The sequence below is a fragment of the Podarcis melisellensis genome, assembly GCF_964234715.1.
Source record: "Podarcis melisellensis genome assembly, chromosome: 16".
Taxonomy (NCBI): Eukaryota; Metazoa; Chordata; class Lepidosauria; order Squamata; family Lacertidae; genus Podarcis; species Podarcis melisellensis.
In genome coordinates this window covers 31,295-58,997 of record NC_138533.1, presented here as the reverse complement: position 1 = coordinate 58,997, position 27,703 = coordinate 31,295, and the positions used below count along the sequence as shown (strand labels likewise).

The 27,703-nt window shown below is 52.5% G+C and overlaps 1 protein-coding gene across 2 annotated transcripts in view; it reads left to right on the top strand.

The window, feature by feature from the left end:
• The window catches only part of INSRR (insulin receptor related receptor), a gene marked incomplete at its 5' end in the record, with an annotated part of 30,082 nt that extends 3,374 nt beyond the window's left edge, over positions 1–26,708 (top strand). Inside the window, 21 exons of one of the 2 annotated variants that reach the window (XM_081891315.1) lie at positions 5,466–6,026; positions 9,409–9,724; positions 12,024–12,166; positions 13,471–13,615; positions 13,695–13,909; positions 14,670–14,796; positions 15,279–15,517; positions 15,945–16,112; positions 16,203–16,392; positions 17,234–17,275; positions 17,829–18,130; positions 18,939–19,075; positions 19,764–19,929; positions 21,857–21,968; positions 22,309–22,379; positions 22,828–23,057; positions 23,596–23,706; positions 24,146–24,305; positions 24,571–24,700; positions 25,118–25,252; positions 25,581–26,708. In XM_081891315.1, the coding sequence (XP_081747441.1) occupies positions 5,466–6,026; positions 9,409–9,724; positions 12,024–12,166; positions 13,471–13,615; positions 13,695–13,909; positions 14,670–14,796; positions 15,279–15,517; positions 15,945–16,112; positions 16,203–16,392; positions 17,234–17,275; positions 17,829–18,130; positions 18,939–19,075; positions 19,764–19,929; positions 21,857–21,968; positions 22,309–22,379; positions 22,828–23,057; positions 23,596–23,706; positions 24,146–24,305; positions 24,571–24,700; positions 25,118–25,252; positions 25,581–25,926 (4,046 nt within the window). In that variant the 3' untranslated portion in view covers positions 25,927–26,708. The remainder of the gene's footprint in view (positions 1–5,465; positions 6,027–9,408; positions 9,725–12,023; positions 12,167–13,470; positions 13,616–13,694; positions 13,910–14,669; positions 14,797–15,278; positions 15,518–15,944; positions 16,113–16,202; positions 16,393–17,233; positions 17,276–17,828; positions 18,131–18,938; positions 19,076–19,763; positions 19,930–21,856; positions 21,969–22,308; positions 22,380–22,827; positions 23,058–23,595; positions 23,707–24,145; positions 24,306–24,570; positions 24,701–25,117; positions 25,253–25,580) is intronic. The other variant, XM_081891316.1, reaches the window with a different exon arrangement.
• Between the last annotated feature and the right edge of the window lie 995 nt (positions 26,709–27,703).

Below are 27,703 nucleotides of genomic sequence, written 5' to 3'. Positions count from 1 at the left end.
GTGGTGTTTAACTGAGAAAGCTGGCTGAAAACCTTGCCCCACCATTGGGCAGAGTGAGGCGGCTGGTGCTGAGGTGTTGGGAGGACAAAGCTGTGGACTCTCTGTAGCTGGTCAATCAGCGCCATGATAGTCTTTATCAGATCACAGGCACCCCTGCACAGGGAGAAGGCGGCCTTCTTCTGAGTCAGACCATTGGTCTGCCTGGTTCAGTACTGTCTACGCTTTGTGGCCGTGGCTTTCCAGGGCTTCACACTCAGGGTCCTCTCTCAGCTCTGCCTGGCAATGCCAGAGAGAATCGGACCTGGGACCTTCTGCATGCCAAGCAGCTGTTCCACTGCTGAGCTCCTGTCACTCACAAAAACCCACATCTGAAGAGAGGTGATTGCGGCTTCTAGTCCACTGTGCCAGCAAGTGCCTCTGTTCTAGGCATGAGCTTGCCTTGTCCAGCCGTCTTTCTCCCGGCTCCCTGGGCAAGCCAGAGTCCCGGCTGGCGCCTGGTGGTCTCTGAGGGGAGCTGGGCCCCCCTTCGCTCCCCTTCCCTTGTGCCTCCCGAGAGTACCAGCCGATCCTCTCTTGTTGCCAGGTGGAGTGTTTGGGGTTTGAAGTTTGCGTTTACAGAATTTAGCCCCGGTGTTTATAGTAAATGTCAGTTTGGACTGAAACGTTGCTCTGGAGGTGATAATTTGGCTTCAGGTTTCACATACACGCACCATGAGAGAGGAGCATGGGCGGCGGCAGCAGCAGCAGCAGCGAAGCCACGCCAAGACAGGGTCTCCTCTGCTGCCCTTTGCGGCCATGGGGGGGGGGGCGGACTTCTGAGCAGGTTGTCTATTTCTGCACGTTCCTGGGGAAGCCTTTTACACGAAGGGGGTGGTGACCAGGGCTTTTTGTCAGCCGGAACTCTGTTCTGGCACCTCTCAGGTGGGCGCCATTTCCCATTCTAAGAGAGCAAGAGGGGCGCATGGTGAGTTCCAGCACCTCTTTTTTCTAGAAAAATAGCACTGGTGGTACCTTTTGGGGATGGGGCAGCATCCTTTGACCGCCCCCACTACCACCTGGGGCAGACAATTTGCAGCCCGTCCTGAGGCCTTGCTGACTTGCTCCAGTTCAGGGCCAAGAGCGCCTCAAGCCCCCGTGTGTGCCAGGTGGGCAGGTGGCTCTTTCAAAATGGCCCCTCACCTCCCAAGCACCACCCTTCCCTTGCCGTTTTGACAAGCAAAGCAGGAGGATCCCTCCCCGGTTCTCCTCACAGCCCCCCCGTGAGTGTTTTGTCATACTTAGCAAACACTGAGATATCAAAATACTGTGAGCAAATATTACCCGTGGCTATTCAGACCTTCCGGAACAGAAACGGAACTGTTTAAACAGGTGATCAAACAGGGCTTTTCCCCTGGACGTGATGCCTGAGCGCTGCGCCTTCTCCTCCACATCTCTCTGGGCTGCTTCTCTTGTGGCTTTGCTAGCACTGTAAGGCTGCTTGCCTTTGTCCATGTACCACAAACACACCATGAGCCGGAGAAAGGAAGGAAGCAGCGAGTTTGGGCAGGTGCCAGATTCTCCTTTTGTGAAAGATGGAAGCTGAGCACTTGGGAAGCTGCAGCCCCATCGCCAGAAAGCCAGGAAGGCCCTTTCAGGACCATTCCTTTTCCAGCCACTCGCAGATCTGCACACAGGAGGCCCCGGGTTCAATTCCTGGCGTTTTCAGGAGGGTCTGGGAATGCCTCCTGTTTCTGAAACCCTGTGGAGCAGCTGCCGGTCAGTGCAGACAATGTTAAGCAAATAGATCTAGGTAAAAAGCAACATTTTATGTTTCTACTTAAATGGAAACTTTGAGGAGTGTCACCTTGCTTTATTTTTAGTGGGCGGCTGTGGTCGGTGGGACAGAGTCCAGGCTTTGCATGCCGAAGGTCCCTGGCTTAATTTGTGGAAGGAGCCTTGCAGAGCGGTGGGCAGTCCTCCCAACGGCCGCATTGGGGCAAGGTCTACGGGGAAGAGTTGCTGTGATCTCTAGGCCTGCACTGTTTCGGTTTCTTTGAATAAAGAGTCAACTGCACTCACACCGGGTGTTTTATTGCTGACTCTGGGGCCTGACTTTAGCCTACAGCTGTGGTCTGATGCTAACAAACTGCATACAGCTGCTGTTGGAGGGGAAGAGAGTATGTACGGTGATATCCCATTTAAATATTTTTTAAATCCCACTTTCCAGCCCCAGAAGGGCCCAGAGCAGCTTGCAGTTCTCTACCATCTTATAAGCCATGACACCAAAGGAAAGTGGCTGGGGAGGGGGGAGGAGGTAACAAACCCAGGGGCCAGTTTTTCTGTAAAGTGGACTCTTGGAGTCTCCTTCTGGGCATGGCTGTGGCAGCTGCCATGATGAAATTTACCTGGGAAGCAGGCAGCTGTGTCTCTTTGCCTTGCTGTTCATGTTGCCCAGGAGGAGGTAATGAAAATGACCTCTGAGGGCCTGCCCCCACCTCCAAGTAAATACTGGCATCCGGGGACAGAGATTGGAGCTGGGCTGATGCCAGGCCTCCTCCTGTAGTGTCCTTCCTCTCTTCCTTCCTTATCTGCCTTTCTCTGGGGGGAGACTGGGACCAGCCTCTCGCCCAACACCAGGGAGCCTGACTGCTGCCGCTGCTGCCGGATCCGGCCCAAGGCCTTGAGAGGCAGCCACTCCCAGGGGCCCAAAGGTGCTGCAGAGGACAGGAGCAGGTGTGCATGTGCAGCAGAGCCACAGTGTGCAGCCTGGCCGACAAGAGCCAAGCCAGGATTCCCACAAGGCCCACCTCTGCCTTGCAGAGCGCCAAGGGGAGCGGATGGCAAACCTCAGAGTGAAAGCAAGACACACACATATACACACACACACACACACACACACACACACACACATACATATACAGTGGTACCTCGGGTTACAGGATGAGAGCAGAAATCGTGTAGCGGCAGCCCCATTAGCTAAAGTGGTGCTTCAGGTTAAGAACAGTTTCAGGTTAAGAACGGACCTCCAGAATGAATTAAGTTCTTAAGCTGAGGTACCACTGTATATAAAAAAACCTTCTTAAACACCCAAAATTCATAATAAATCACTTTATGAAGACCCAGGGCTTTTCAGAGAAACTGCTTCAACTGTCAGGCATCACTGGGATCAGACTGTGTACAGTACTTACCGTAAATAAAAGCACCACTTGATTTTTTAAAAACAGTGGTACCTCGGGTTAAGAACTTAGTTTGTTCTGGAGGTCCGTTCTTAACCTGAAACTGTTCTTAACCTGAGGTACCACTTTAGCTAATGGGGCCTCCCGCTGCAGCTGCTGCCGCCACCGCCATGCGATTTCTGTTCTCATCCTGAAGCAAAGTTCTTAACCCAAAGAACTATTTCTGGGTTAGTAGAGTCTGTAACCTGAAGCGTCTGTAACCCGGGGTGCCACTGTATAATCTCCACCCCCCCACCTCTTAGCAATTTACAACAATATAAAGCATTAATAATAACAATATTGATTGCAAAAAAGGAAAAAACAGAACCTCAGAGTTTTACAAAATGATTAAATGAGAAAATTAAGAAAGATTTCCAATACTTAGAACATGCAAGAAGTTAAAATACTAAAACAGATAAAAAAATTCCCAGCAGCATTTCTAAGCATCTGGGTAGGCCTGTCCAATCAATTTTTTAGCAGGAGCCAAAAGAGTCCAGCAGAGCCACCTGCTTGATCTCAATAGGCAGGGAGTTCCAAAGTGCTGGTGCCACCCTAAATGACCTGCTTCATTTATTCATTCATATTAAATTTGTATACTGTCCTTCCTCCATAATTCTCATGGTAGTTCACAGTATAAAAATACAAGATAAAAACACAAAATAGATAATAAAAACAAGAACAAGAACAAACCAAGAACCCCGTAAATGCAGAACGGCTACTGCGTGGCCCCTGCAGTGGTGCCAATTCTGCCGAGCAAAGCAGTTCAGAGGACACGTGGGATAAAGCTTATTTTAAAGCTTCTTGTAGGGTTGTTCTTGTTGTTTTACTATAGTATTGTTTTACTTTTCTCTTCAATGTGTCCTGCTTGGCCACTGTGACAAGAGAAATACGACTAGTGGATCCATAAGCCAAGCTGCTTCAGGGTCTGGGAGGAAGGTTTTCCCTTCCAGCAGGAGCAACAAGACGGGTGTTGAAAATGGGGCGTCTGTCCCAGCAGGGGTCTTGGGCCTCTCCCTGGTGGAGGGTGTGGGGAGAGGAGCAAGGTGGCGTCTTTGCCGTCTCTTTTCCTTGTAATTCCTGTTCTGTTTTCAAAAGCGCATACTGCACTGTCTTGTTTCAGGCCACCCCAATCTCTGAGCGCTGAGAGATCCCAGGGGTTTTGGACGCTTTCCCAGAGTTCGTGTTTCCCTTTGGAATGAGGCACACCGGAGACCGCAGTGTCTTTATGATATGTGGTTTATTTACACATATATACAAACTGAGCCCACACAGGAGGGGCTCCCAGTCTCCAAACCCCCAAAAGGTCTTGCTTCTTCTTCGCCCACAGTCACAGCCTTGGATCCCATCAGAAATCAAACCCTGCTTTCTGAGCCTCCCCTTGCTGCTTTACTTCTAGCTCACACCATAGCAAACTCTGCTGTAAAACTCAGGCTTTGTCCTTCTAGCTATCTGAGAGTTGACGTAGGGCCCCCACCCACTTATTGTCTGGCGCAGAGCCCCCTTTCCTTTGTTCTCTTAATGGCCCATCACCCAGTCAGTCACTTCAACAGGGAGCTTGCCAGGCTTAGCTTTAACACTTGCTGGATCCAAGGATTAGAGGGGTTTGGCACCCACAAACCTAGAACAATATGTTAGGAGAAAGAGTGCATAAGCTGCTATGTATTAGTGAAAATAACATAAAATGCAGCATTGGGGGAAACTAGGAGAGTTTAGTACGGTGCTTTTAATGATTGTTTTGTCCTGCTTTTTAAAGGTGAGATATACATTTCATCTGCCCCTGGTGTGGCCAGCTGAGTTGGCAGCGTACAAATACTTTTCTAAATAAATAAAGTGCTGGCAGGTTTTCACGAGGGCTTAAGAACTGTTGTGGAAATGGGGTGAGATGAATGTAAGATTGGGAAAATGGGAAAGCAAATTTGAGAGGTCTGTCCGTCCTGTCTTCTTCTGGCTGTTCAGACAGACAGAGGCTCCCTGTGTCAGGCAGAGGCCCTCTGAGGAGGTTGGAAAGAGCAGCCTCTCCTCCTGGGCCATTCACATAAACAGGTGGTGCAAGAATGTTGAGATTCATGCATCGCAGGGGGCTGGACTAGATGACCCTGGGGCTCCCTTCCAGCTCCATGAGTCTGGAGCCTGAGGGGTGTTTGTGTGGGTCAAATGTTGCCGTCTGAAGAGAGTCCTGTGTGCTGGAACAGTGCGGGAGGTGAAGAGCATGAGCTGTTCTTCATGTCCTGGCGACTCATTTTCTTTCCCTGCCATTCCCCATTTCTCCAGTCTGCGAGAGCATGGATATCCGCGTCGATGTCTCCCAGCTGCGGAATCTGGAGAACTGCACCATCATCGAGGGCAACCTGCAGATCCTCCTCTTGTTCACCACCAGCAGCGAGGATTTCCACCCCTTCAGCTTCCCTCGCCTGGTCATGATCACGGAGTACCTCCTGCTCTTCCGCGTCTATGGGCTGGAGAGCTTGCGCGACCTCTTCCCCAACCTGTCAGTCATCCGGGGGACCAGTCTTTTCTTCAACTACGCCCTGGTCATCTTTGAAATGCCGCACCTGCGTGACATCGGCCTGCACAGCCTGACCAACATCCTGAACGGCTCCGTGCGCATCGAGCGCAACCAGGAGCTCTGCCACATCTCCACCATCGACTGGGGACTGCTGCAAACCCCCCACGCCCTGGAGCAAAACATCATCTTGCACAACAAGCCCGCGGAGGAGTGTGCTGACGTGTGCCCGGGCATCCTGGACGTGGAGAAGCCCTGCGTCCAGACCCAGACCAGCCTCAAGGGGCAGCTGGAGTATCGCTGCTGGACCTCCAGCAACTGCCAGAAAGGTGCGTTGACCCAGGTCCACCCTGGGCCTTGCGAGGGGCTTGTGAATGGCTGAGCTTTGCAAGGGAGCAGAAGGGCTTTATGGGTCACTTGATTCCCATGGTGCTTCAGAAAGAGTTCCTTGGCACGAGAACAACAAAAACAACAGTTAATCCGAACCCAAATATAATTTATTTATAGTCCATCAGCCACAAATCCAACAGTTATCATATAACTAGCTGTTGCCGAGGGCAGTGGAGAATCAGGACCAAACAAGGCACGGTGGGGTGAGGTTGCTGTGGCTTTAAGAGGGGATTAGACAAATTCATGGAGGACAAGGTGGTCAATGGCTGCTGTGAATAATGCTGGGTTTTGAGAGCACAGGTCCTGCTGCCGGTGGCTTCTTGCCATGATGCCTCTGCTCTTCTGAATATCAGGTGCTGGAAACCACAGGAGGGCAGAGGGCTCTTGCACTCGGGTCCCGCTTGCTGCCTTCCCACAGGAAAATGTTTGGCCCCTGTGAGAACAGGATACCGGGCTAGAGGAGCCCCTTTGGGCCTGATCCAGCTGCAGCCAGGCTCTACAAAAGCCATGCCTGTGTCCTTTTAACCCCTTCCTTTCAGGCTGCCGCTGCCTGAGCTGGGAGGGCCCCCTTCCCTCTCTCCTTACACACTGACGTTCCTCCCTGGCTGGGCTCATGGCTCATTCTGCCGGCACGGCTATCTTGGGAGCCTGGCTGGCTAGTTGCCTGGAGACACACAGGTGTGGCTGGTATGATCCGGCCTGGGAGCTTCTGCATAAGTCTCCTCAAAACAAGGCCCCAATAAACGTTGTTCTTTCCTGTGTTTACACAGAGGAACTATTATTAGGAAACAGGTGCTTTACTTTTTAATTCCTTTGTGGCCTATTTTTAGGAGCTCTCCAAAATTGGAGGCATGAGGTGAGCAAGTTAGGAACTCTGGTGATGTCATTAGTTTCCCTGCTGGCTGCTGGCATTTCTCGCCTGCCCTCTAGCGCCTGGTTTTTAAAAAATGCCACCGCAGAAGGACAGATCCCCAGTTCTGCTCATTTCCCACAGGAAGTAATGACAACGATGACGACACATTTGTTTATACCCCACCTTTCCCCCTAATGGGGCTCAAGGCAGTTTACAGATAAAAACCATCAAAAGCAACAATATTTTAAAAAAATGGATAGAATTAAAACTATTTACGTATATAAAATCTGTTTAAAACATATAGGCGGCAACCATTTCGCACGAGGGTTTTGTTCCTGCATGCGTTGGCAGAGCATGTCTATGCATGCCCCGTCCTGCCCCCATTCTGCCCTCTTCCAGTTCCAAAAGGATCTGCACATTGGTGATTGCGCATCAGTTGGACACTCCCCAAACAATTGTCACCTGTGGAAATAATTACAATACAACAACATGGCCCCAGCCATTTCATTAAAACCAGTCTGTTCCCAAAAGCACGGTTGAAAAGGAAAGTCTTTGCCTGCCGGTGGAAGGACAGCAAAGAGGGAGCCAGTGTGGCTTCTCCAGGGAGGGAATTGCAGCCACTGAAAAGGCCCTCTGATGACTGCTAGCTTGGCCTTAGGCTTCAACCATGATGGGTATTCTGAATAATACCAGTCACTGGGAGTCGGGGGGGGGGATTGCTGTTGCTTTCAGGTTCTGCTTGTGGGCTCCCCAAAGGCACCTGGGGTGCTGCACTGAAAGGGCCCCCTTTGGTCTGGTCCCACAGGCTCTTTCTCTGCTGCTGGTCCAGCGTTCCCAGCATCACCTTGGCGAGTTTTTGGACCCTTTCAGGCTCCTTCAGGATTCCTTAGAGAAATGCTCTGGGCTGCCAAGTGGCAGAGCAGTACCCCAGCTGATCTGTGGAATCTATTCTGTGTGGGATAAACTTGTCTTTGGAAAGGCAGCAAGCTTAGGCCAGTGTAGTATCTAGTAAGTGACCTGAGAAGAGCTACTTCTTTAGAATCAGCCCTCCATGCCCTCCTGGCCTCCTTTGCGTTGTCCTTTGGGGGAGACCCCCCCCATCAGCTGCAGCCCTGTCTCACCGTTGTGAAACTCTCATAAAAGTATGTGAGTCTCCTGGGCTTGTTTGCTGTCAACAAGAGAGCTGCTAATGAAATATACACTGCAAACAGGCAGATCGTTATCATGCGCATGCAACTGGTTCCTCCAGCGGCCTTGCGCTCTCCCTCTTGGCGAGGCGGCCAGATGTGCCTCTCAGGTCTGCTGTGTAGATGTGTGGTGTTTCAAGAGTTGCAGCTGAGATTTCCCCTTCTGCCTCACTGTCCAGCACCACCTCCTGCTGGACTGGACCATCTCTAGGGCAGCGGAGAGGGTGAAAGAGGCCTTTGTGCCTGGGCCAGGAGGGCTCCTCTGATTCATTAACTCATTAACAGACTGGTACAGATTGGGAGGTCAATCTGTGCTATGAATTAGGATGATCCATGCAAACCCAAATGTCTGTGTGCCAGTAAATGGAGGCAACTAGCTTAAATGAGGCTTGGCGAGGTTGCCTGCTCCTGCCTTGCTGTTTGCTGTTTCCACAGAGCTGTTAGCTGAAGGTTTAGGATTTGAAATACTAAAAAGTGTTAAGACAGGGTGGAGTTTACTATCAGTTTATATGCTGATGACATCAGAAACAAGGCAGGAGATAAAGCACTACATTGTGTTCTGCTGCCCTTGTGCATCCTGCCGCCTGAGGCATTCACCTCTCCTTGTCTCATGGGTGGGCCGGCCCCAACTTCTAGGGCCCCTTTCAAATTAGAAATGTTTTTCCAAGGTGGCATAATAGAATATTACTAAAACAAAGCATAAAAGAGAATGGAAGTCAGTCCTATGGACACTAGGCCAGGGCCAGGCTCTCAACTAAACCAATACCCATAAAACTCAGCTTGCTTTTCGAAATTCTCACTCCTCCATTGCAGTAGACTTGCAACTCTCACAGAGGTTACATTAGAGATAGCAAATAAAGCAAACATCATGTGTAGTCAAAACACATTGGGGGCAATGTCAGGTCTTTCTGCTCCCTTTTCAAATTTTTTTGAATGCACACAAGTTAACTGCACATAAATTGCGGGTCTACGGTATTAGTGAAATATACACACAAAAATGTGTGTATTAGTGGAAATATACAAAAAATGAACTGGCTAAGGGGTAATTGTTTGCAAGAGGCATACAAGCAAAATTGTGTACAAAAATATATTGGGTGAAATGTGCGCAAAAATGCACCTGTGATTTTCATGTGGATCTTTTTAAAAATCTGCAGACATGGGGGGTGTGGAATAAGGGGAGCTAAGATGAAGATTGGGGGGAAATGAGAAGCTGAGGGGCAGCTCTCCCAGTGCTGCTCTTGCCTCCCACTCCAGCTTCCGCCCCCTTTCTCTCCCTTGCAGTGTGTCCCTGCAAAGCGGGGGGTGCTGCCTGCACCAGCTCCTCCGAGTGCTGCCACCAGGAGTGCCTGGGGAGCTGCCGCCGCCCGGGAGACAGCCACGCCTGCACCGCCTGCCGCCACTTCTACTTCAACGGGCACTGCCTGAGCTCCTGCCCGGAGCTGACCTACGAGTACGAGGGGTGGCGCTGCGTGACCGCGGAGCACTGCGCCAGCCTGCGCAAGGTGTCGGAGAACCCCCGCGACTCCTCCAAGTTTGTCATCCACCAGAGGCAGTGCCTCTCGGAGTGTCCCTCCGGGTACAAGAGGAACGAGAGCAGGTGAGGGGGCCAGCCGGCCCGCCCCACACTTGTCAAGGGCCTGAGAGCTCATTTGTGTTCTGCCAAGTGTTGGACTGATCAGGCCACTTCAAACACTTTTGCCCCAGTTTTCACAGAATCATAGAACTGTAGAATCAGAAGGGACTCCAAGGGCCATCTAGTCCAGCCCCCGCAATGCAGGAATCTCAGCTAAAGCATCCAGGACAGATGGCCATCCGACCTCTGCTTAAAAACCTCCAAGGAAGGAGAGTCCACCACTTTCGTGGGAGTCTTTTGCACTGCTGAACAGCTCTTAATGTCAGAAAGTTTTTCCAAATATTTAGTTGGAATCTCCTTTCTTTCAACTTGAAGCCATTGGCTTGAGTTCTAACCTCCAGAGTGGGAGAAAACGAGCATGTTCCCTCCTCCAGGTGACAGCCCTTGAGGTATTTGAAGATGGCTCTCCTGTCTCCTCTCAGTCTCCTCTTTTCCAGGATAAACCTACCCAGCTCCTTCAACCGTTCCTCAAAGACTCTTGTTCCTCTTGTTCCTCAGCACACCTTCCAGCTTGTCGACATCTTTCCTAAATTGTGGTGCCCAGAACTGAACACAGTATTCCAAGGCAGAATAGAGTGATATTATTACTTCCCTTGATCTGGACACTGTACTTCTGTTGATGCAGCCTAGAATAGCATTAGCTGTTTTTGCTGCTGCATCACACTGTTGAGTCATGTGAAGCTAGGGGTACCAAGACCGCTAGATCCTTCTCACATCTACTGCCGGTAAGCCAGGGGTTCCCCATCCTATATTTGTGTATCTGGTTCTTCTTGCCTAAGTGCAGAATCTGACATTTGTCCCTATTGTCTTTAGCTTGCACCCAGTTCTCCAATCTGATAAGGTCATTTTGAATTCTGATTCTGTCTTCTGTGGCACTAGCTACCCCTCCCAGTTTGGTGTCATCTGCAAATTTGATGAGCTTCCCTTCAATTTCTTCAACCAAGTCATTTATAAAGATGTTAAACAACAACGGGCCCAGGACAGAACCCTGCGGCACCCCACTTGTCACTTTTTTCCAGGATGATGACAAACCATTAATGAGTACTCTTTGGGTTCGGTCAATCAACTAGCTAAAAATCCACCTGACAGTTTCCTCATTCAACCCACATTTACCACTTGCTTGTTCTTCCTCTTACTTCGGACATAGCCAAAGAAACCTTTTAAAATTATTTTCAACCTCTCTTGCAAGCCTGAGCTCATTCTGCGCTTGAGCCTGCCTGCCTGGCCTTCTCCCTGCAATTGTTGGCTTCACATGTATACTCTTCCTTTGTGATTTCCACTTTCTTCCATTTTGTATACATGCTCTTCTTAACTCTCAGCTCATCTGAAAGCTCCTTATGCAGCCACACCGGTTTCCTTGGGGGCCTCAATATTTCTCCTTTTAGAAACTCCCATCCTACTTGGACTCCCTTCTCATTTAGTATATCTGACCACAGGATCACATCCAGTAGCTCCTTCAGGTTTTCGAAACTGACCCCTTAAATCCAGAGTGTGTGTCTGACTACTTTTACTGAAGCAGAGTCCACCAGCTTCTGAGGAGCCCCTTCCACTTTCAAAGAGCTCCTGTCACCAGAAAGTTCTTCCTAATGTTGAGTCAGAATCTCATTTCCCACCCATTCATCCTAAGAACAAGTACAGGTCACACACAAACTCACATGGCCAGGGAGAGGAAATGTGCACCTTCTGGGTCCTGCCCTGATCCTGCCTGCTGTGTGAGATACAGTGCCTGGCTGATACTGTGTGAGAGAATGAAAGTGTGTGAACATGAACCCAAAGTTGGTTCTTGGTGGTTGCTGCTGCTGCCCTGCTATCCATTTAAAAGACATTCATGTCTGTCAAAGAAATCCTGGGAACTGTTAGCTATTTGTGATAAAAAAAATATGCCTTATGCAGATAGCTGAAGATAAATCTTTTTACTTGACAGGTTGGCTACAGTTGAACCACAAGTCTTATTTACAGACTCCTGCAGACAGTGTCTGCCAGAAGTCCCCTCCCTCCTCGCCTTCCCAGTCAAGACAGAACTCTCAGAGAGAACCCGCCAACTCCCAACTGCCCCCTCCTTTCCCCATTACCATTTGGTCTTTGTGAAATGCACTTCCAATGAAATTGCATTACAAATAGTAACAGGAACTGGGGTTTGCTAAGGGGGCTGAGGGATTCTTTGGGGGAAGGTGCTTCTGAGGGGTGGGGGATGGAGAGAAGCCTCTCCCTGCATGATGCACTGCATCATCTCCAGGTCTCTCCCCCAACCCCCTTCTTTCAGCATCTTCTGCCACAAGTGTGAGGGGCTTTGCCCAAAGGAATGCAAGGTGGGCACCAAGACCATTGACTCCACCAGGGCAGCCAGGGACCTGGCTGGCTGCACCCTCATCGAGGGCAACCTCATCCTGAACATCCGCCGGGGAGGTGAGTGGCTGAGCCCCAGGGGGCTGGGCGCTCCAGGGAGGGAGGTCTGGCTCTGCCCACTGAGGGACTGAATCTGTAGAGGGACGACTTGAGGGGTTAGCCTGCCATGCATTCAGATTTCCTCAGATTTAACTTGGGGGGGTCTATATTCTTTTCCTTTGCAGCTGAAGGATCATTTAAGGACCCCAAAACTCAGCACTGGCACCCCACAGGGATGTGTGCTGAGTCCCTTCCTGTACTTGTCGTATACATAGGACTGTATTTCATCTGATCCATCCACTGTAATTATTAAGTTTTCAGACGATACTACCATAATCGGTCTAATTACAGGTGGGGATGAATCAGCATACGGAGGGGGGGGGTTTCAAAAAGTATCTACATGGTGCCTAGAGAATACCTTGCACCTAAATATTAGCAAGACAAAGGAGATTGTGCTGGACTTTTGGAGGAAGAGAGGGGAACCTGTCCCGTTGTATATCAGGGGTGGTTGTGTGGAGAGAGTCTCCTCCTTTAAATTTCTGGGAGTTTAGCTTAGTGAAGACCTCACTTGGAAAAGCAATGTAACTCAGGTGGTTAGGAGGGCCCAACAGAGACTCCACTTCCTCAGGGTCTTGCGAAAGAACAATGTTAAACAACAACTGATAACCTTCCACAAAAGAAAGTGTCCTCTCATACTGTATCACAGTGTGGTATGTTGGCTTGACAGCCACGGACAGAAAGTCTCTACGGAGGGTGGTGAACACAGTACATGATATCATGGGCTGTCCCCTGAGCCCGCTAGATGACATTGCAAGGGATCGTTGCCTTAGGAGAGTGAAAAAAATTCTCAGGGACGATTCACACCCTGGCCAACACCTCTTTAATCTTCTGCCCTCGGGCAGGAGATAAAGTATAATCAGTCATGCCAACAGGCTAAAAAACAGTTTCTATCCATGGGCTGTTAGGCTGCTGAATGGAAAATAATATAGTGCAACTGACTTTCGGGGTTGGTGTGTTGTGCAACAAGCACAGAGTACAATGAGATTGAGTGTTTGGGGGGGGGGAAGGAGGCTCGGTTAACTTCATTGTACACAGGTTGTACATTGACAATAAAGGTATTATTATTATTATTATTGTTATTATTATTATTATTATTAATCATGCCATTTAGGAAGCCACCTCCCCTTTCTTGGGACAGGTTTTTAAAAGAGTAAAAGAAATGTGTGTTGAAAAGCATAAAGTGCTTGAAGAAAGATCACAGCACAGCACCAGGCAATCATTTCAAACATGCAAAAAGCCTAAAAGCTGCTTCTCCCTTCCTACAGATAACCTGGCCTCCGCCCTGCAGGGCAGCCTAGGCCTGATTGAGACCATCACAGGCTTCCTGAAGATCAAGCACTCCTTTGCCCTCATCTCTTTGTCCTTCTTCAAGAACCTCAAGCTCATCCGAGGGGACTCCATGGTGGACGGGTGAGTCATGGGCAAGGGCACGCCCCCCCCCCCCCCGGCAGGGCAGGCTGTAAAACACCCTCCTCCGTCTCGCCTCCAGGAACTACACGCTCTACGTGCTGGACAACCAGAACCTCCAGCAGCTCTGGGACTGGAGCCACCACAGCCTCTCTATCCCCGTCGGCAAGATGTACTTTGCCTTCAACCCCAGGCTCTGCCTGTCAGAGATTTACCGCATGGAGGAGATCACAGGGACAAAGGGCAGACAAAACAAAGCAGAGATCAATCCCCGGACCAATGGCGACCGAGCCTCCTGTGAGTTGCTCTGGGGGGCAGAGGGCTTGGGGGGGCACAGCATTGAGGGACCCTGGTGGGCACCTCGTAGCAGAAATGAGGGTAGCAGTGGCAATCGGAGATGGAGAGGGGGTTGCCCCACAAGGAAGTTGGGGTGCCTTCCCAAACTGGTGCCCCCAGCTGTTGTTCCTCTTGTCCCCCCGTCGCTCCAACAGCCAGTACAGCCAAGGGTCAGGGGAGATGATGAGGTGAACTTGAGTCTAGCAACATCTGGCAGGGGGGGGACCAAGTTGGAGAAAGGCTGGACTTGTGGTTGGTTGGTCCTTTTGGCTTCACTGCTTAAAACTGGCCACTACCAGAGCTCATGGAGCCCGGCTTTTTCCTTCATTGGTCTGTCTCCCATTTCAGAGGGGCAGCAGCCCTGTTCATCTGCTGCATCAAAAAGGCGAGAGACCTTCAAACTGTTACATCTTTAGGGTGCCCCAGTCAATACCTGCAACCCCAATAGCAGCAGCAGCCGTCATCCCAACCCCTTCCCCCGACCAACTTTTATTCCAGGTCTTTTCTCCCAGAACATTTTCAGTGAAAACAGGGTTTGGGATTTTTGTCATTTGCACAGCTAGAAATGAAAGAGACATTTTGACCTTTGCCCATGAAATTTTCCAGCTCTTTGCCAGTTCCACTGTTGCTCCCTGAAGCCACTTGTGTTCCTCCCCCACTCCTCGCCCCTGCCAGTTTTCAAGACTCCTTCCAGTTTAAAACCCCCCCCCCGCCATTTCAGGCAAGACCCAAATCCTGCGCTTTGTGTCCAACACCACTGAGTCAGATCGCATCTTCCTCAAGTGGGAGCGCTACCGGCCCCCAGAGTACCACGACCGCCTGAGCTTCATCATCTACTACAAGGAATCGTAAGTCTTTGGGGAGCCTCAGGTGTGTGTGGGGGGGGGGGAGGATTTGCTCTTTTCTGCTGGACACCCAGCACACCTGAAGGGGAAGATACCAAATCCGCCCCTTCTGGAACCGTATGCAGTGAAACTTGAATGTGTTCTGAAAAGCACAGGCTAGGAGGGTGCAGTGTGCATAAAAATAAATATATTATTGAAAAGTCCAAAGGAAATGCCTTATATTGGGAACCTTGCTTTGCAAGAGCGTGTGTATTAGGAGAACCTTCTTAAAAATATATATCCACAAACTGATGTGGAAATGTGGAGAACCGAACTGAAGGTGGGGAAAGTGAGAGGCCAAAATGGACCTCTTTGAGCCTCCTTCTTGGTCTGCCGAGTGCCCGGCAGTTGGAGAGGCAGTGGCGGTGGCAGGAGGGGAGCCACGCTGCCTTCCCTCCCGGCTGCTCCTGCAGGCCTGACCCTCCCTTGGGTGCCTCATCCCCCAGGCCCTTCCAGAACGTGACGGAATACATTGGGCAGGACGCCTGCGGTGCCAACAGCTGGAACGTGGTGGACGTGGAGCCGCCCCTGAACAACGAGCAGGAGCCGGGGGTGGTGCTTCAGAGCCTCAAGCCCTGGACCCAGTATGCCATCTTTGTGCGCGCCATCACCCTCACCACCGCCGAGGAGAGGCGCAACTACGGGGCTCAGAGCGAGGTGGTTTACATCCGTACCATGCCTGCAGGTAACGCGGGCGGGCGGGAGGAGCAGGAGCCTGTGACCAGTGTCATCCACCCCTTGGACGGGGACCGGGCTCTGAGTAGAGTTGCTGGGATGCCGTGGGGGTTCTGGGCCTGCAGCAGAGGGACCTTGAAAGGAGCTCTCCCGTCTGTGGAGGCAGAAGAGGCCTAGCATGAGATGGAGGGCTGCACTGAGGCCACCTCAAAACTTTAAAGATGGCTGAGATTAGGTTAGACTGAGAGAGGAAGTGACTGGTCCAGGGCCACCCAGAAAGCTTCATAGCTGAATGGGGACTTGAACCCTGGTCTCTCTCAGGTTGTAGTCTGACACTCTAGCTGCCACAACACACTGGCTCTGTATATTGGTTCTCTTTCTCCCTCTCTTTTTCTCTCTCTTTCAATTACACTGTCTGCCCTCCTGCCGATGTCCAGCTCCAACAGTTCCCCGGGACGTCATCTCCATGTCCAACTCCTCGTCCCACCTCATTGTCCGCTGGAAGCCACCCAGCCAGCCCAATGGCAACATCACCTACTACTTGGTCTTGTGGCAGCAGCTGGCTGAGGACTCTGAGCTGTTTGTCAATGACTATTGCCACAAAGGTGAGGTGGCTGGCCTGCTCCGTGGCGCATGGACCTTGCGCAGCTCCCAAAGGGCCTTTGCTCACACCCTCTCTCCTCTCGCCCTGCCAGGCCTCCGCCTGCCCACCAGCAGCGCAGACACTCGCTTTGACACAGACGATGGCGAAGGCCAGGAGGATGGAGAGGAGCAGCAGTGCTGCCCATGCCAAAGCCCTGTGGGGCAAACCCCCCTGAGGGATGAAACCGTCTCTTTCCAGAAGAAGTTTGAAAACTTCCTGCATAATTCCATCATCATCCCCAGGTGACCGGGGCTAGAGCTGTGCAGGCCAGGCTGTGGGGTTTGGGATTGTGACTCCATGGGCGGGTGGGCGGGCGGAAGTCAGGGCTGACAGCAGCAATGGTCAGCTGACGGGAGAACCTGTCAGAACTGGTGCTGGTTCTCTCTGCCGTCTTGGCACTCCAAACCTTCCACTGACTCCCAGCGCTTCTTCCCCAACTGCAGAGCAGGCATCTTGAGCCTGAAAATGTTAGGCAGGAAGGGCACTGTCAACTGTTTGCAGGCCCAGCACCCCCCCCCCCCAAACTGGGGCTCTGGAGATTCCCGAGCCTTATTTCCACAAGTGTCCTGCAGGGCTAGTCTGAAAAAGTTTGAAAAGACTGGCCTAAGTTGGCTTATTCTAGGTTAGGGTGGTTTTACCCATCTCTCCTGGTAATACAAAATAAAAAAATTCCTTCCAGTAGCACCTTAAAGACCAACTAAGTTAGTTCTAGGTATGAGCTTCCGTGTGCATGCACACTTCTTAGTTGGTCTTTAAGGTGCTACTGGAAGGAATTTTTTTATTTTGTTTTGACTATGGCAGACCAACACGGCTACCTATCTGTCTCCTGGTAATGTCTACTCTGACTGGCAGCAACAGCAGCTCTCCAATATTGTCTGAGGCAGAGATGGGGCTGGGGAGTCCCCTCCCCAGTGACATGCAACCTCAGCCTTCTCCATCCTGGATGTTTTGGGCCACCAACTCTCACCTGCTCCCACCCCTGTGGCTGTGCTCTCAGCAGCTGAAATATTCACCAGAGGCAAAGGAGAAGGCTGGAGCCAGGGGGTAGTAAGCAGAGATTTTCACCTTCTTTGTTCTTTTCAGACCCCCCTGGAAGGTCACTTCCATCAACAAGATCTCTTACAGGTAAGCTGCAGAGTGTAGCTGAAAATGAAAAGGAATGTTCACACATTTCAGGCTTTTCCTGAGGACTAGAAACATTTCTTTAAAGGGATGCCTCAAGTTTGTCCCACCATCTGGAGGCTCTCTCAAAATGCACAGACAGTGCAGACTATACAGTAATATTGGGCTGCAGAGAATGGACCCCTTTCAGGAAGAAAAGGGGGTCTCTTCCCCTCTCCCCCACCCCTGCAGGACCAGACGTTTCCCTTCTTCCTATTGCCTGCCCTTGCCTACCAAGCCCCAGGCAACATCCCCACACTCTTAACTGTTGGGGGATCCTGGGGGAATCAGTATCACAGGCAGAAGGACGGTGGAAACTCCTGTCCAGCTTTCTACTGTAATACGTTTGGACCCTAACCCGACTGTGTCTGGTTTGTCCTCCATGGACTAAGGGCTGGGCATGACACTCGTCGTCTACCTTGAGGTGTAGGGTAGACAGCATCTCCCAGCAGACAGGCCTGCCCTACCCCACACTCTGCCCCAAGGCCTCACCGCTCTGCTTCCTTTGCTGTGACAGGATCCCAAAGAGGCGCAGGGACACCTTTGCCGTAACCCCTCTTCCTGGCCATGCCTTTGCCAACACATCGTCCCCAGAGGTCCTGGGGAATGGAGTGACCCCAAACCGCACAGGGGCCAGCAGCTCCAAAACTGAGAAGGATTTCCGCATCTTTGAGGATAAAGTGGTCCGGGATCGGACGGCCATCTCTAACCTGCGCCATTTTACTGAATATCGCATCGACATCCATGCCTGCAACCACGCTGCGCAGACTGTGGGCTGCAGCGCTGCCACCTTTGTCTTTGCCAGAACCATGCCGGAACGTAAGTGCCAGAGAGCCCCCCCAGCAAGCCACATGGGGGGGGCATCAGCCCCAGGCAGGAGCAGAGAGCTCAGCTGCCCCTTTATGCCTGCCTGCCCTGCTTTGCCTCACGGTAAGGCCAGCCCTGGTCCTGCCTCTTTGTACAACTCCCGTCCCCATCGCTAGCTGGTAAGTAGCCTGTGCAGTCCATCGTCTGAATCAACGGGCTCTTCTCTACCAGAATGATCGGGGCGGCCTGTCTCAATTCGTCACCTGCAGTGAAATGGGAAGATGTCGCCCAGTGCATCTGCCCCCCCCCCTTGCTGCCCCTGCTGATGCCTCGATTACTGGAGTTGTGGGACTGTGGCTTCCAGGTTCTGACGAGATCACGCAGAGGCCACACGCCAGCTTCCCAAGACTTCATTCAGCAAGGCACTCCATCTCACTTTCTGGGGTCTCAGGAATGCTGCGCAGGGCTCTCATGAGATCTTGCTGGAACTTGGAAGCTGCTGCAACCGCTTCTCTGGTGGTGACGGTGGCAGGGGCTTGTTTGTGGAGTCACACTTTGGATTCTGCCACCTGAGGCGGTTGCCGTAGTCTGCCTCATGGGTGGTCCGGCTCTGGGAATGATGCAAATGTGATCCAGGAATGAGCATTTTGCACAAGGTGTCCCATGAGCTATGAAGAGCTCTGTGCTCCTTCTCGCCCTGCCTGGGCAAAGGGTGGAAGGAAGGGAGAGAGTGATGGGCTTCCGTCAGCCGTACTAAATCCCACACCCGACTCCACTTGAAGCGACTCAGGAGCTCCTTTGCTTTGCTCTCTCTGCTCAGCTCAAGCAGACAACATCCCTGGCAACGTGACCTGGGAGCCAGCAGGGAAAAACCGAGTCCTCCTCAAGTGGGAGGAGCCGAAGAACCCCAACGGGCTCATCCTCAAGTACGAGATCAAGTACAGCCGGGAGAGTGAGGTGAGGAAGGGGCTGGAGGCCTAGTGGTGGCAGCAGGGCCATGCGCTGGAACATTTATTAGCAGCAGGAGACGGAAGGTTTGAAGATTCAGGACAAGCAGGAGAGAGGAATTTGCTGCCGCACAAGGCAGTGATGGTGACTGGCTTCAAAGAGGGATTAGAGCTCTTAATGGAGGATAAGGCTCTCTAATGTTACTAGCAGTCATGATGGATCAGAGGCAGTGTGCTCAGCAACACCAGCAGTGGGGATAGATGCCTTCGGGGCATCTGGTTGGTGACTGTGAGAAGGAGCAGGATTTTGGAGGAGTTGGTCCCCCTTTGGCCTGATCCAGCAGTAGTAGCATCCTGGCTCTGGTTAACTAGACCCTGCCACTTGCAGCCACTGCATCCTTGCCCCCCCCCCCGCCAGCAGCCACAAGCCTGGGGTTTCGAACTTCCCCACCTACAGGCCTACTGTAAAGAGTGATCCACAGGCCCCTGAGGCAGTGGTGTAGCATGGGTTGTCAGCACCCGGGGCAAGGCAAGTAATTTGCGCCCCCTAACCCATGGATTTTAGCACTCGAGTGCGAGTGCCCCCCCAGATGTTGCGCCTGGTGTGGCCGGCCCCCCTGCACCCCCACGCTACGCCACTGCCCTGAGGCACCACTCACGCCTGTCTCCTCCTCGGTTTCCTTCTTCCTCTCCTGCAGAAAGTCACCTCGGTTGTCTGCGTCTCTCGCCACCGCTACACTCGGAACGGGGGCTACCTCCTCGACCTCCTCCAGCCTGGAAATTACTCTGCCAAAGTCCGGGCCACTTCACTGTCAGGGAACGGCTCGTGGACCGGACTGATCAAGTTTTACATCCTGGGTCCGGGTAGGTGGTGGAGGCTGAGCGTGGGCAAGGCGAGCAGAAGAGAGAAGGAAGAGAATGGTTGACTTGGACTAAGCAACCCTGGCAGTTCAGGGAGGTTCATCTGGTGACACAACGGAGAAACCCTGTGATGATGGGGGGGGGGGGCAGCGGGAGGCAGGGCAAGCCAGGACGCCTGGAACAGTTTGTATCTCTGGTTTAACTTCTCATGAAATGTGTCCCCAGATGCTGGCAGGTGGGTGTTCTGGGGAACTCCAGAAAAAAAGTTTTCCTTTACGCCACTTTCAGGGCAAGCTTGGGGGCTAATGGTGAAAGAGATCCCTTTGGGGCAAAGAGGAGAAGCACACAGCTGCTTGGATGAATAAAAACAGGGGAGAGGAACCTGCTGCTGTTCCTGGGCTCCAGTCCCAGGGGACAGCAGGACCAGCTGCCTGGAAACCTGGTAGGAGCTGTAGTGCAGTCCTCACCCCCTTCCATCAATAGATGGTCGCTTTGTGGGCCTTGGTGACAAAAGGAGACTAATCAGCCCCAAAAGTGAGCATCACCCAGGAACCTAGCCTGGCACTCTATGTGGGGCTATGTAGAGAGACCCGGAAACTGCAATTAATCCAGAAGGCAGCAGCTAGACTGGTGACTGGGAGCAGCTGCTGGGACCATAAAACACCAATCCTGAGAGACCTACATTGGCTCCCAGGACGTTTCCGAGCACAATTCAAAGTGTTGGTGCTGACCTTTAAAGCCCCACATGGCCTTGGCCACCCCCATCACTCAGCCAGACACTGAGGTCCAGAGCCGAGAGCCTTCTGGCAGTTCCCTCCCTGCGAGAAGATTACAGGGAACCAGGCAGAGGGCCTTCTTGGTGATGGCTCCCACCCTGTGGAACACCCTCCCATAATAAACAATTATCCAACTTTTAGAAGACATCTGAAGGCAGCCCTGTTTAGGGAAGTTTTCAATATTTGATCTTTTATTGCTTTATTATTATTATTATTATTATTATTATTATTATTATTATTATTATTTTAGGAGTGGGGTATAAAGAATAAATTATTATTATTACTATTATTAAGATTTTAACACTTGCTAGATCCAGGGATTAGAGTAGTCCGGCTCCCACAAACTCACAATAATACATAATTTTATTTGTATACCGCCTTTCCATAGTTCAAACCCTGCCCGAGATGGCTTACAACATGAAAAAATACAGTATTACAGAAACAATCACCAACAGTAAATAAAACATTAAAAAATACACAGCCAAATTGGACAATTTCCACATAAATCATAATAAAATCTAAAATAAAGATTTAAAAAATCAGTAACAACCCCCTTTAACACCCCCCTCCCAAAACAATATCCTCCAGTCCACGTGTCTAGAGATTAATAGATAGAAAGGGAGCAACTGTTTTATGTCTCCCGTAATCAAGGCTGCCATTGTGCAGAAAGTGATGTGGTCTCTCTATCTCTAGGAGCGCAGAAGGGAGGATGTTTATGGGGACAATATTTATATTCCTCAGAGGCTTAGCATGTCCCATCCACTTAATTAGGGAGCCCAAATGATGGCCAGCAGTTGCACCAAAATGCTGTGGGTCATTTAGTGCATAAATTTAGAATCCTTTTTATCACGTGGTGCCAAATGTTAGGAAAGCAGACAAAATATTGCCCCAGACCAGCAGATGGAATTCAGAGCAGCCGTTGAGTGGGGTGTGTGAGTGTGTGTGTGTGTGTGTGTGAGAGAGAGAGAGAGAGTTGTGTACATGTCGTTTCTAAGAGCCTGAAATGGCCCAGGATTCCCCCTCAGGATATTAAAAACACACAAACAAACCCAGTTGGGGCAAGTTGTTTGATCAATGTTAAATAGTTATGTAATAATTACATGTTTCTTTCTCTGCCCCCCAAAACTTACTTCCATCATGAACCCCCTTACAAGTAGAGGAAGAGGAACCCGGAAACCTCTATGTGCTCTTGACGCTGATGCCCGTTGTCTTGATGGTGGGGATCACTTGCCTGGCCGTCTTTGTTTTCTTATACAACAAGAAAAGGTAATATGGAACCGGCAGGACCCTGGCACTGTTAGAGGTGTCGTCCCCCCCCCCGCAACACGGAGTGGAGAATCTGTGGCCCTCCAGATGTTATGGCTCTCCACCCCCCAAGAGCCAGCCTGGCTGATGGTCAGTGTGTGTCCCTTCCAGAACCTTCTCTGGGGAAGGGTCGGCTCACACTTTCTACTGGCAGAGAAGTGTTGATTTAACTTGACATGGACCAGGTCAGCAATGACGTTGGACCAAAATCCCACAGGAGGGTCCTAAGGGGGAGGGGAACTCACCGCCACTGTGGTCCCTGCCATGCAAAGGACTTGAGCCCTTTGTCTCTCCCTCCCAGAAGCACAGAGGGATACCCCAGTGGCACGCTGTACGCCTCAGTCAACCCTGAATACTTCAGCACCTCAAACAGTGAGTACGGCTCACCTTTCGAAGGCAGAGGCAGAGGCGGGGAGGACACCAGGGGCACCCTCTGTCTGTGAGGGCAAAGGTGGAGCATTGCTATGGAACTGACAGATGCTGCTGCTGATGCCCTACGCCTCCCCTGTCCCTAGCCGGGGGCTCTCCAGGTTTTCCTGGACCCCCGGCTTGCATCATCATCCCTGACCACGCTGGGGCTGATGGGAGTTTTGGTCCAGTTCTTTTAGGGGGCAGCAGGTTGGGGAAGCAGCAGCTGTGCCCCCCCGCCCCCGCTCAGTGTTGCAGAAGGGCTTGTGCAGGAGGACTCCCCACCTGATTCCACCCTTGGCCTTGCCACTCCACCAACTTCCAGGCCCCCCAGCCTTGCCTCTGGGGGGCGTATGTGTGTGCCCCACACTGAGTGCTTTGTGCTTTTCCTTCGGTGCCTCTCCTTGGCTAGTGTACGTCCCGGACGAGTGGGAGGTGCCGCGGGAGAAGATAACAGTGCTGCGGGAGCTGGGCCAGGGCTCCTTTGGGATGGTCTACGAAGGGCTTGCCAAGGACATTGAGCAGGAGGGAGAGAAGACCAGGGTGGCCCTGAAGACGGTCAACGAGCTGGCCACCACGCGGGAGCGCATCGAGTTCCTGAATGAGGCCTCGGTCATGAAAGCCTTCAGGTGCCACCACGTGGTAAGTGGGCCGGCCCTCCCCTTGGACAGCTGAGGAAAAGCAGCATATGGTACCAGAGCTGCTATTGTTGTGCTTTGTTCTCCTGGGGGAGACACTCGTGGGACATTCTGCCTCGGGTGCCAAACTAACTTGATCAGCCTTGGGGATTATGCAACTTGTTCTGTGGGTTGGTGGGCAGCGTCTGCTGCAAAATACCTCAGGGCAGCCCTGCCTGGATTCCCAGAGAGGAACAGGCTAGATTTCAGCTTCCATGTGGCTGGATGACGTGGGGTGTGCCAAAGTTGGTGTTTGGATGACCAACTGCAGCAATGCAAAGGGGGAAAGTCGTTGCCCCCGTCTTGCTCTGCTAGAGGGTTGGAGGTGATCTGCCAGGTGCTCATCCTGCCCCATTCAACTCCGCAGTGTGGGAATGCTAATACTGGCCTACTCTGTGGGGGTGGCGTTAGGGTTACTGGACCCCCCTCCTGTGTGCGCGCTGAGCACTTTGAGAGCGTCCTCTACATGCCAGCTGGCCTCTTTTATCTCTGCTGGCTCTCAGGTCCGTCTTCTTGGCGTAGTCTCCCAGGGCCAGCCTGCCTTGGTCATCATGGAGCTGATGACGAGGGGGGACCTGAAAAGCTACCTCCGTTCCCTCAGGCCGGAAGCTGAGGTGAGTGACGGGCAGAGCCTCCCCCAGGCTTTCTTCCAGGGCTCAAGCAAAGCAGCCTGCTTGGGTGGAGAAGCAGTTGCACCTGTTTGCAGCAGAGCAACATGTCGCCAATACAGTCCAAAGCCAGAGGGTGGGGATTGCCCACATTACACTATGGGAAGCTGGGCTTTGATTTGTGCTGAAGTTCCATTGCCCAGGGCACTGAGGGAGTTCATAAACTCCTTTCCCATCTTGGAGGGTGGCGTCCAGTCTGGGGTCTCCTTGCCTGCCGGCTTTTGCCAGCTTCGAATAGTAGCTGGAAGACAAAACCAAAGTATGGAGACAGACTGAGCGCATGGCATTCTCCGGGAGTGGCTGAGGAAATTTTCCCAGAGAAGAAGTCCTGTTGGTCTCTTCCCCCCTGCCCTGGGACAGGCTATTTTGTGGTTCTTTCTCCTAGAATAACCCTGGCTTGCCTCCCCCATCGCTGAGGGACATGATCCAGATGGCTGGCGAGATCGCGGATGGCATGGCCTACCTGAACGCCAAGAAGTTTGTCCACCGGGATCTTGCTGCCCGCAACTGCATGGTGTCAGAGGACTTCACTGTGAAGATTGGGGGTGAGGCCAGGTTGGGGTTCAGGGGTGTTATCACTGTCATTCTCTACAAGTAGAGGTGGTCGTGGTTGAGGCTCGGACGCCCAGGGGGGTAGCAGTGTTTGTTTGCTGCTGCAGCAACAACCCCCTCCCCCATTTCTGGTGGCCCCAGCCTCCCTGGACCAGACCTCCTGGTGCCCCGAGGGCTCCCTGCAGCTCCGACTGCAGCTCCTCTGGCTGCCTGTCTCCCTCCCTGCCAAATTCTCTTCATCTTGGTTCCCCTCAAAAGATTTCGGCATGACCAGGGACATCTATGAGACGGACTATTACCGCAAAGGGGGGAAAGGTCTGCTGCCTGTCCGCTGGATGTCCCCGGAAGCCCTGAAGGACGGCCTCTTCAACACACACTCGGACATCTGGTGGGTGTTTGGGAGAGGAAGAGGCAGGCTTGTCATCCGGGGCGGGGGGGGCGGGCGGCAGGTTTCCAGTCCCAGGGAGTTCTGGCACACCTTGTCACCTTTGTTTACCCTTCCATGGTATTTTCACTCAAGGATAATCTGGGATTGGAAGCAGGTACTTTCAAGGATGTGTGGGACAGAGGCTGAGGGTGACAGGTGTGGCTCCTGCTCATGGCACTCTCTAGTGAGCCACGTCTTGTTTGCTGGTCCTTGTGGGGCAGAGGGAGGAGGCGGAGGCCCTGCACTTGAGCAGCATCTTGGTTTGGACCCTCGTGTTGAGGGCCTGTCTGCTCCCTCCCACCGTAAACCTTGCGAAGACCACCTGTGCCCAATGGCTGTCCTGGGCGCCTCTCCTCACCTGTGCCCCTTCTCTTGCAGGTCCTTTGGGGTGGTGCTGTGGGAAATCGCGACGCTGGCTGAGCAGCCCTACCAGGGCATGTCCAACGAGCAGGTCCTGCACTTCGTGATGGACAACGGCGTCCTGGAGAAGCCAGAGAACTGTCCCCAGAAGCTGTAAGCGCCCCAGCAGTGTCTGTCTGTCAGTCCATCCATCCAGGTAGCATCTGGGCTGTGCAAAGGCAGATGCGCCTCCCTCCCCCTCGCCTCCCCTCGGGCCCCTTGCTGGCAGTCCTTGGGCTGTGCATGGCCTGTGGGGGCCTCCCCATCTGGGCCCCCACAGCAAGGCGGCTTGAAACACTCCTCCTCTTGGGAGCCAGCAGCAGGCTGGTGTCAAGGCTGCCTTGTGGAGCCTTTGGGGTGGGGGTGGTGCAGTAGTGGAGGGGGAAGTGACCCCCTGCCGTTCTCACTCTCCACCCCACTCCCGCCCTTGTGGATCTTCCAGCCACGAGCTGATGACCTGGTGCTGGCAGCAGAACCCCCGCCTCCGCCCCACCTTCGCCCAGATCCTGGAGAGCATCAAGGACGACATGAGCGCCGCCTTCCGCACCCACTCCTTCTTCTACAGCCTGGAGAACAAATGCTGCAACTCCTGGGAGGCTTCGGACACAGAGACGGAGCAGCTACTTCTGAGTGGGGAGGAGGAGGAGGAAGCAGCACCTGAGCCAGCCCCCCCTCAGGGCGCCCCCATCCTCAACGGCAGCCCACTCCTCGCTCTCGGCCTTGGCAGGGACCCCTTGCAGAGCCAGCCTACAAACTGCTTCCAACCCAATGGGAAGGTGGGCCTCTGAAGAAGGGCACCACCCTGGGGCCCACCTCACAGGAGACCCCCCTTTGCCCTCTTTGGGACCTGCGGAAAAGCCAGGATGCTTCTGGGCTGCCTACCATGGCGGCTGGAGTGGAGAAAAGACCCCTTCCAGGAGGAGGACCACCTGGTGACACTCCCTCAGGGTGACAGGATGGAGTCTCTTTTTAGGAGCAGATGACTTGACTGGGCGCTCCTTTTCTTCCCGAGGGCCTTGGCCCATTCTGGCCGCCTGCAGGTTGCCTTGCAGGCATTTCTCCCTTCAGCCACTTTGGACAGGGGGGTGCCGTGGGCAGCCTCCTCCCTGCCCCCCATCACTGTGGGCTGTGGTTTCGTGGGAAGAATTTGCAATCCTTCTGCTGGGGGCGAACTGGCTCTCCTCAGCGGTCCAGGAGCCAGAGATCCACTTAGGCTCCCTGTGGCAGCCTTGCCCAGGGATTTCACGCTCCCAAGTGGGACTGGTGTACAAGTGAACTCCTGGGCCGTGGGGCTAAAAGGTGCAGCCAGCGCCTGTGAAGGAAGCTGAAGGCCAAATGGACTGGCTGAAGAGCTCCCTGGCTTTGGGAAGGTCGAAGGACGGGCAGACTTTCCCACAGCCCATTCCTGACTCTGGGTGTGTTGGGGATGAGGGGCCACAAATGTGTTCATCCCCACAGCCACTCCAGAGGAGTTACCTTCTTTCCTTTATATCTCACCTCTCTTCCAGAATGGCACCCAGACTGGCATACTTTTTTTTTTAATAAATAGAAGAGTAACCAACTGCCTTGAGAGAGGCTTCCTAGGAAGTCTCCCATCCAGTGTGGCCTTACTCTGCAAAGTCCCAGATTCTGGCCCGGCAGCTGGGGCCTCCTCCCCACTGCACTTTCCCAGCTGTTGCAAGGATCTCTTCAGACCAAGTGGCCACTTCAGTCCCAATGCCTGCTCCTTGTCACAGACGAGATCCTGCAGTTTCACTGGCCTCTCCAGATGTGGACTAGAAGCACTGGGGGGGGGGTCAGTATTTTGCTGAAACTAAGGGGTTCAGGTGAGGTCACTCCCTGGATGGGGGGACCCTCTCTCCATGCAACCATTTGTGCTGCTTTGGATTCTGTGCTGGAAGAAAAGTAGGGTATAAACATAAGAGCTGCATGAGCTGCTCCTCCTCTCCCCCATTACTGCAAAGGTGCTTTTGTTATTGCTGGATGTGATCGGCTGCTTCCACAAAGTGAAGTGCAAGCCTTTGAACTCTGAATAAACCAGTTTGTTTTCCTGTAGAGATGTCCAGGTGAGCCCGATGGGCGCCTCTTTTATCAGCATTGCAAGAGGCAGCTTTGCTAAAACTTGCTTCCAGCGTGAAGAACTGAAACCAACCTCCCTCCCATAGGAATTAAGTTTCTAATGGGACCAGGTGGTTTTTATAATTAGCCCAGCTGCAGCGGTGTGTGTTTGTTAAGAGAGTGTCGCTGCGGTGAGAGGGGTTATTCCACTGCATCAGCTGCTGGCTCCATGAAGATTTCCCCCTCTCACGGACACACGGACAAAAACACGTGTGTGATATAAGTGCATCTGCTCCAGCTCTGGGCATCCCCACTGGGCTCATGTGGCGCCTCTAAGGTTCATAAAGGAATGTGGGCTTTTGACTGGAAAAGGTGCCCTGTTTCCCTGGCGCATTGATCTTTGAAGACTTTTCAAGAGTCTCTGACAGTGCAAAACTTGGCTTACAGAGAGTATGTGACCCCTTTGTACATGGATTGACAGACTCCTGCAAGGAAGTCAGGCTTATG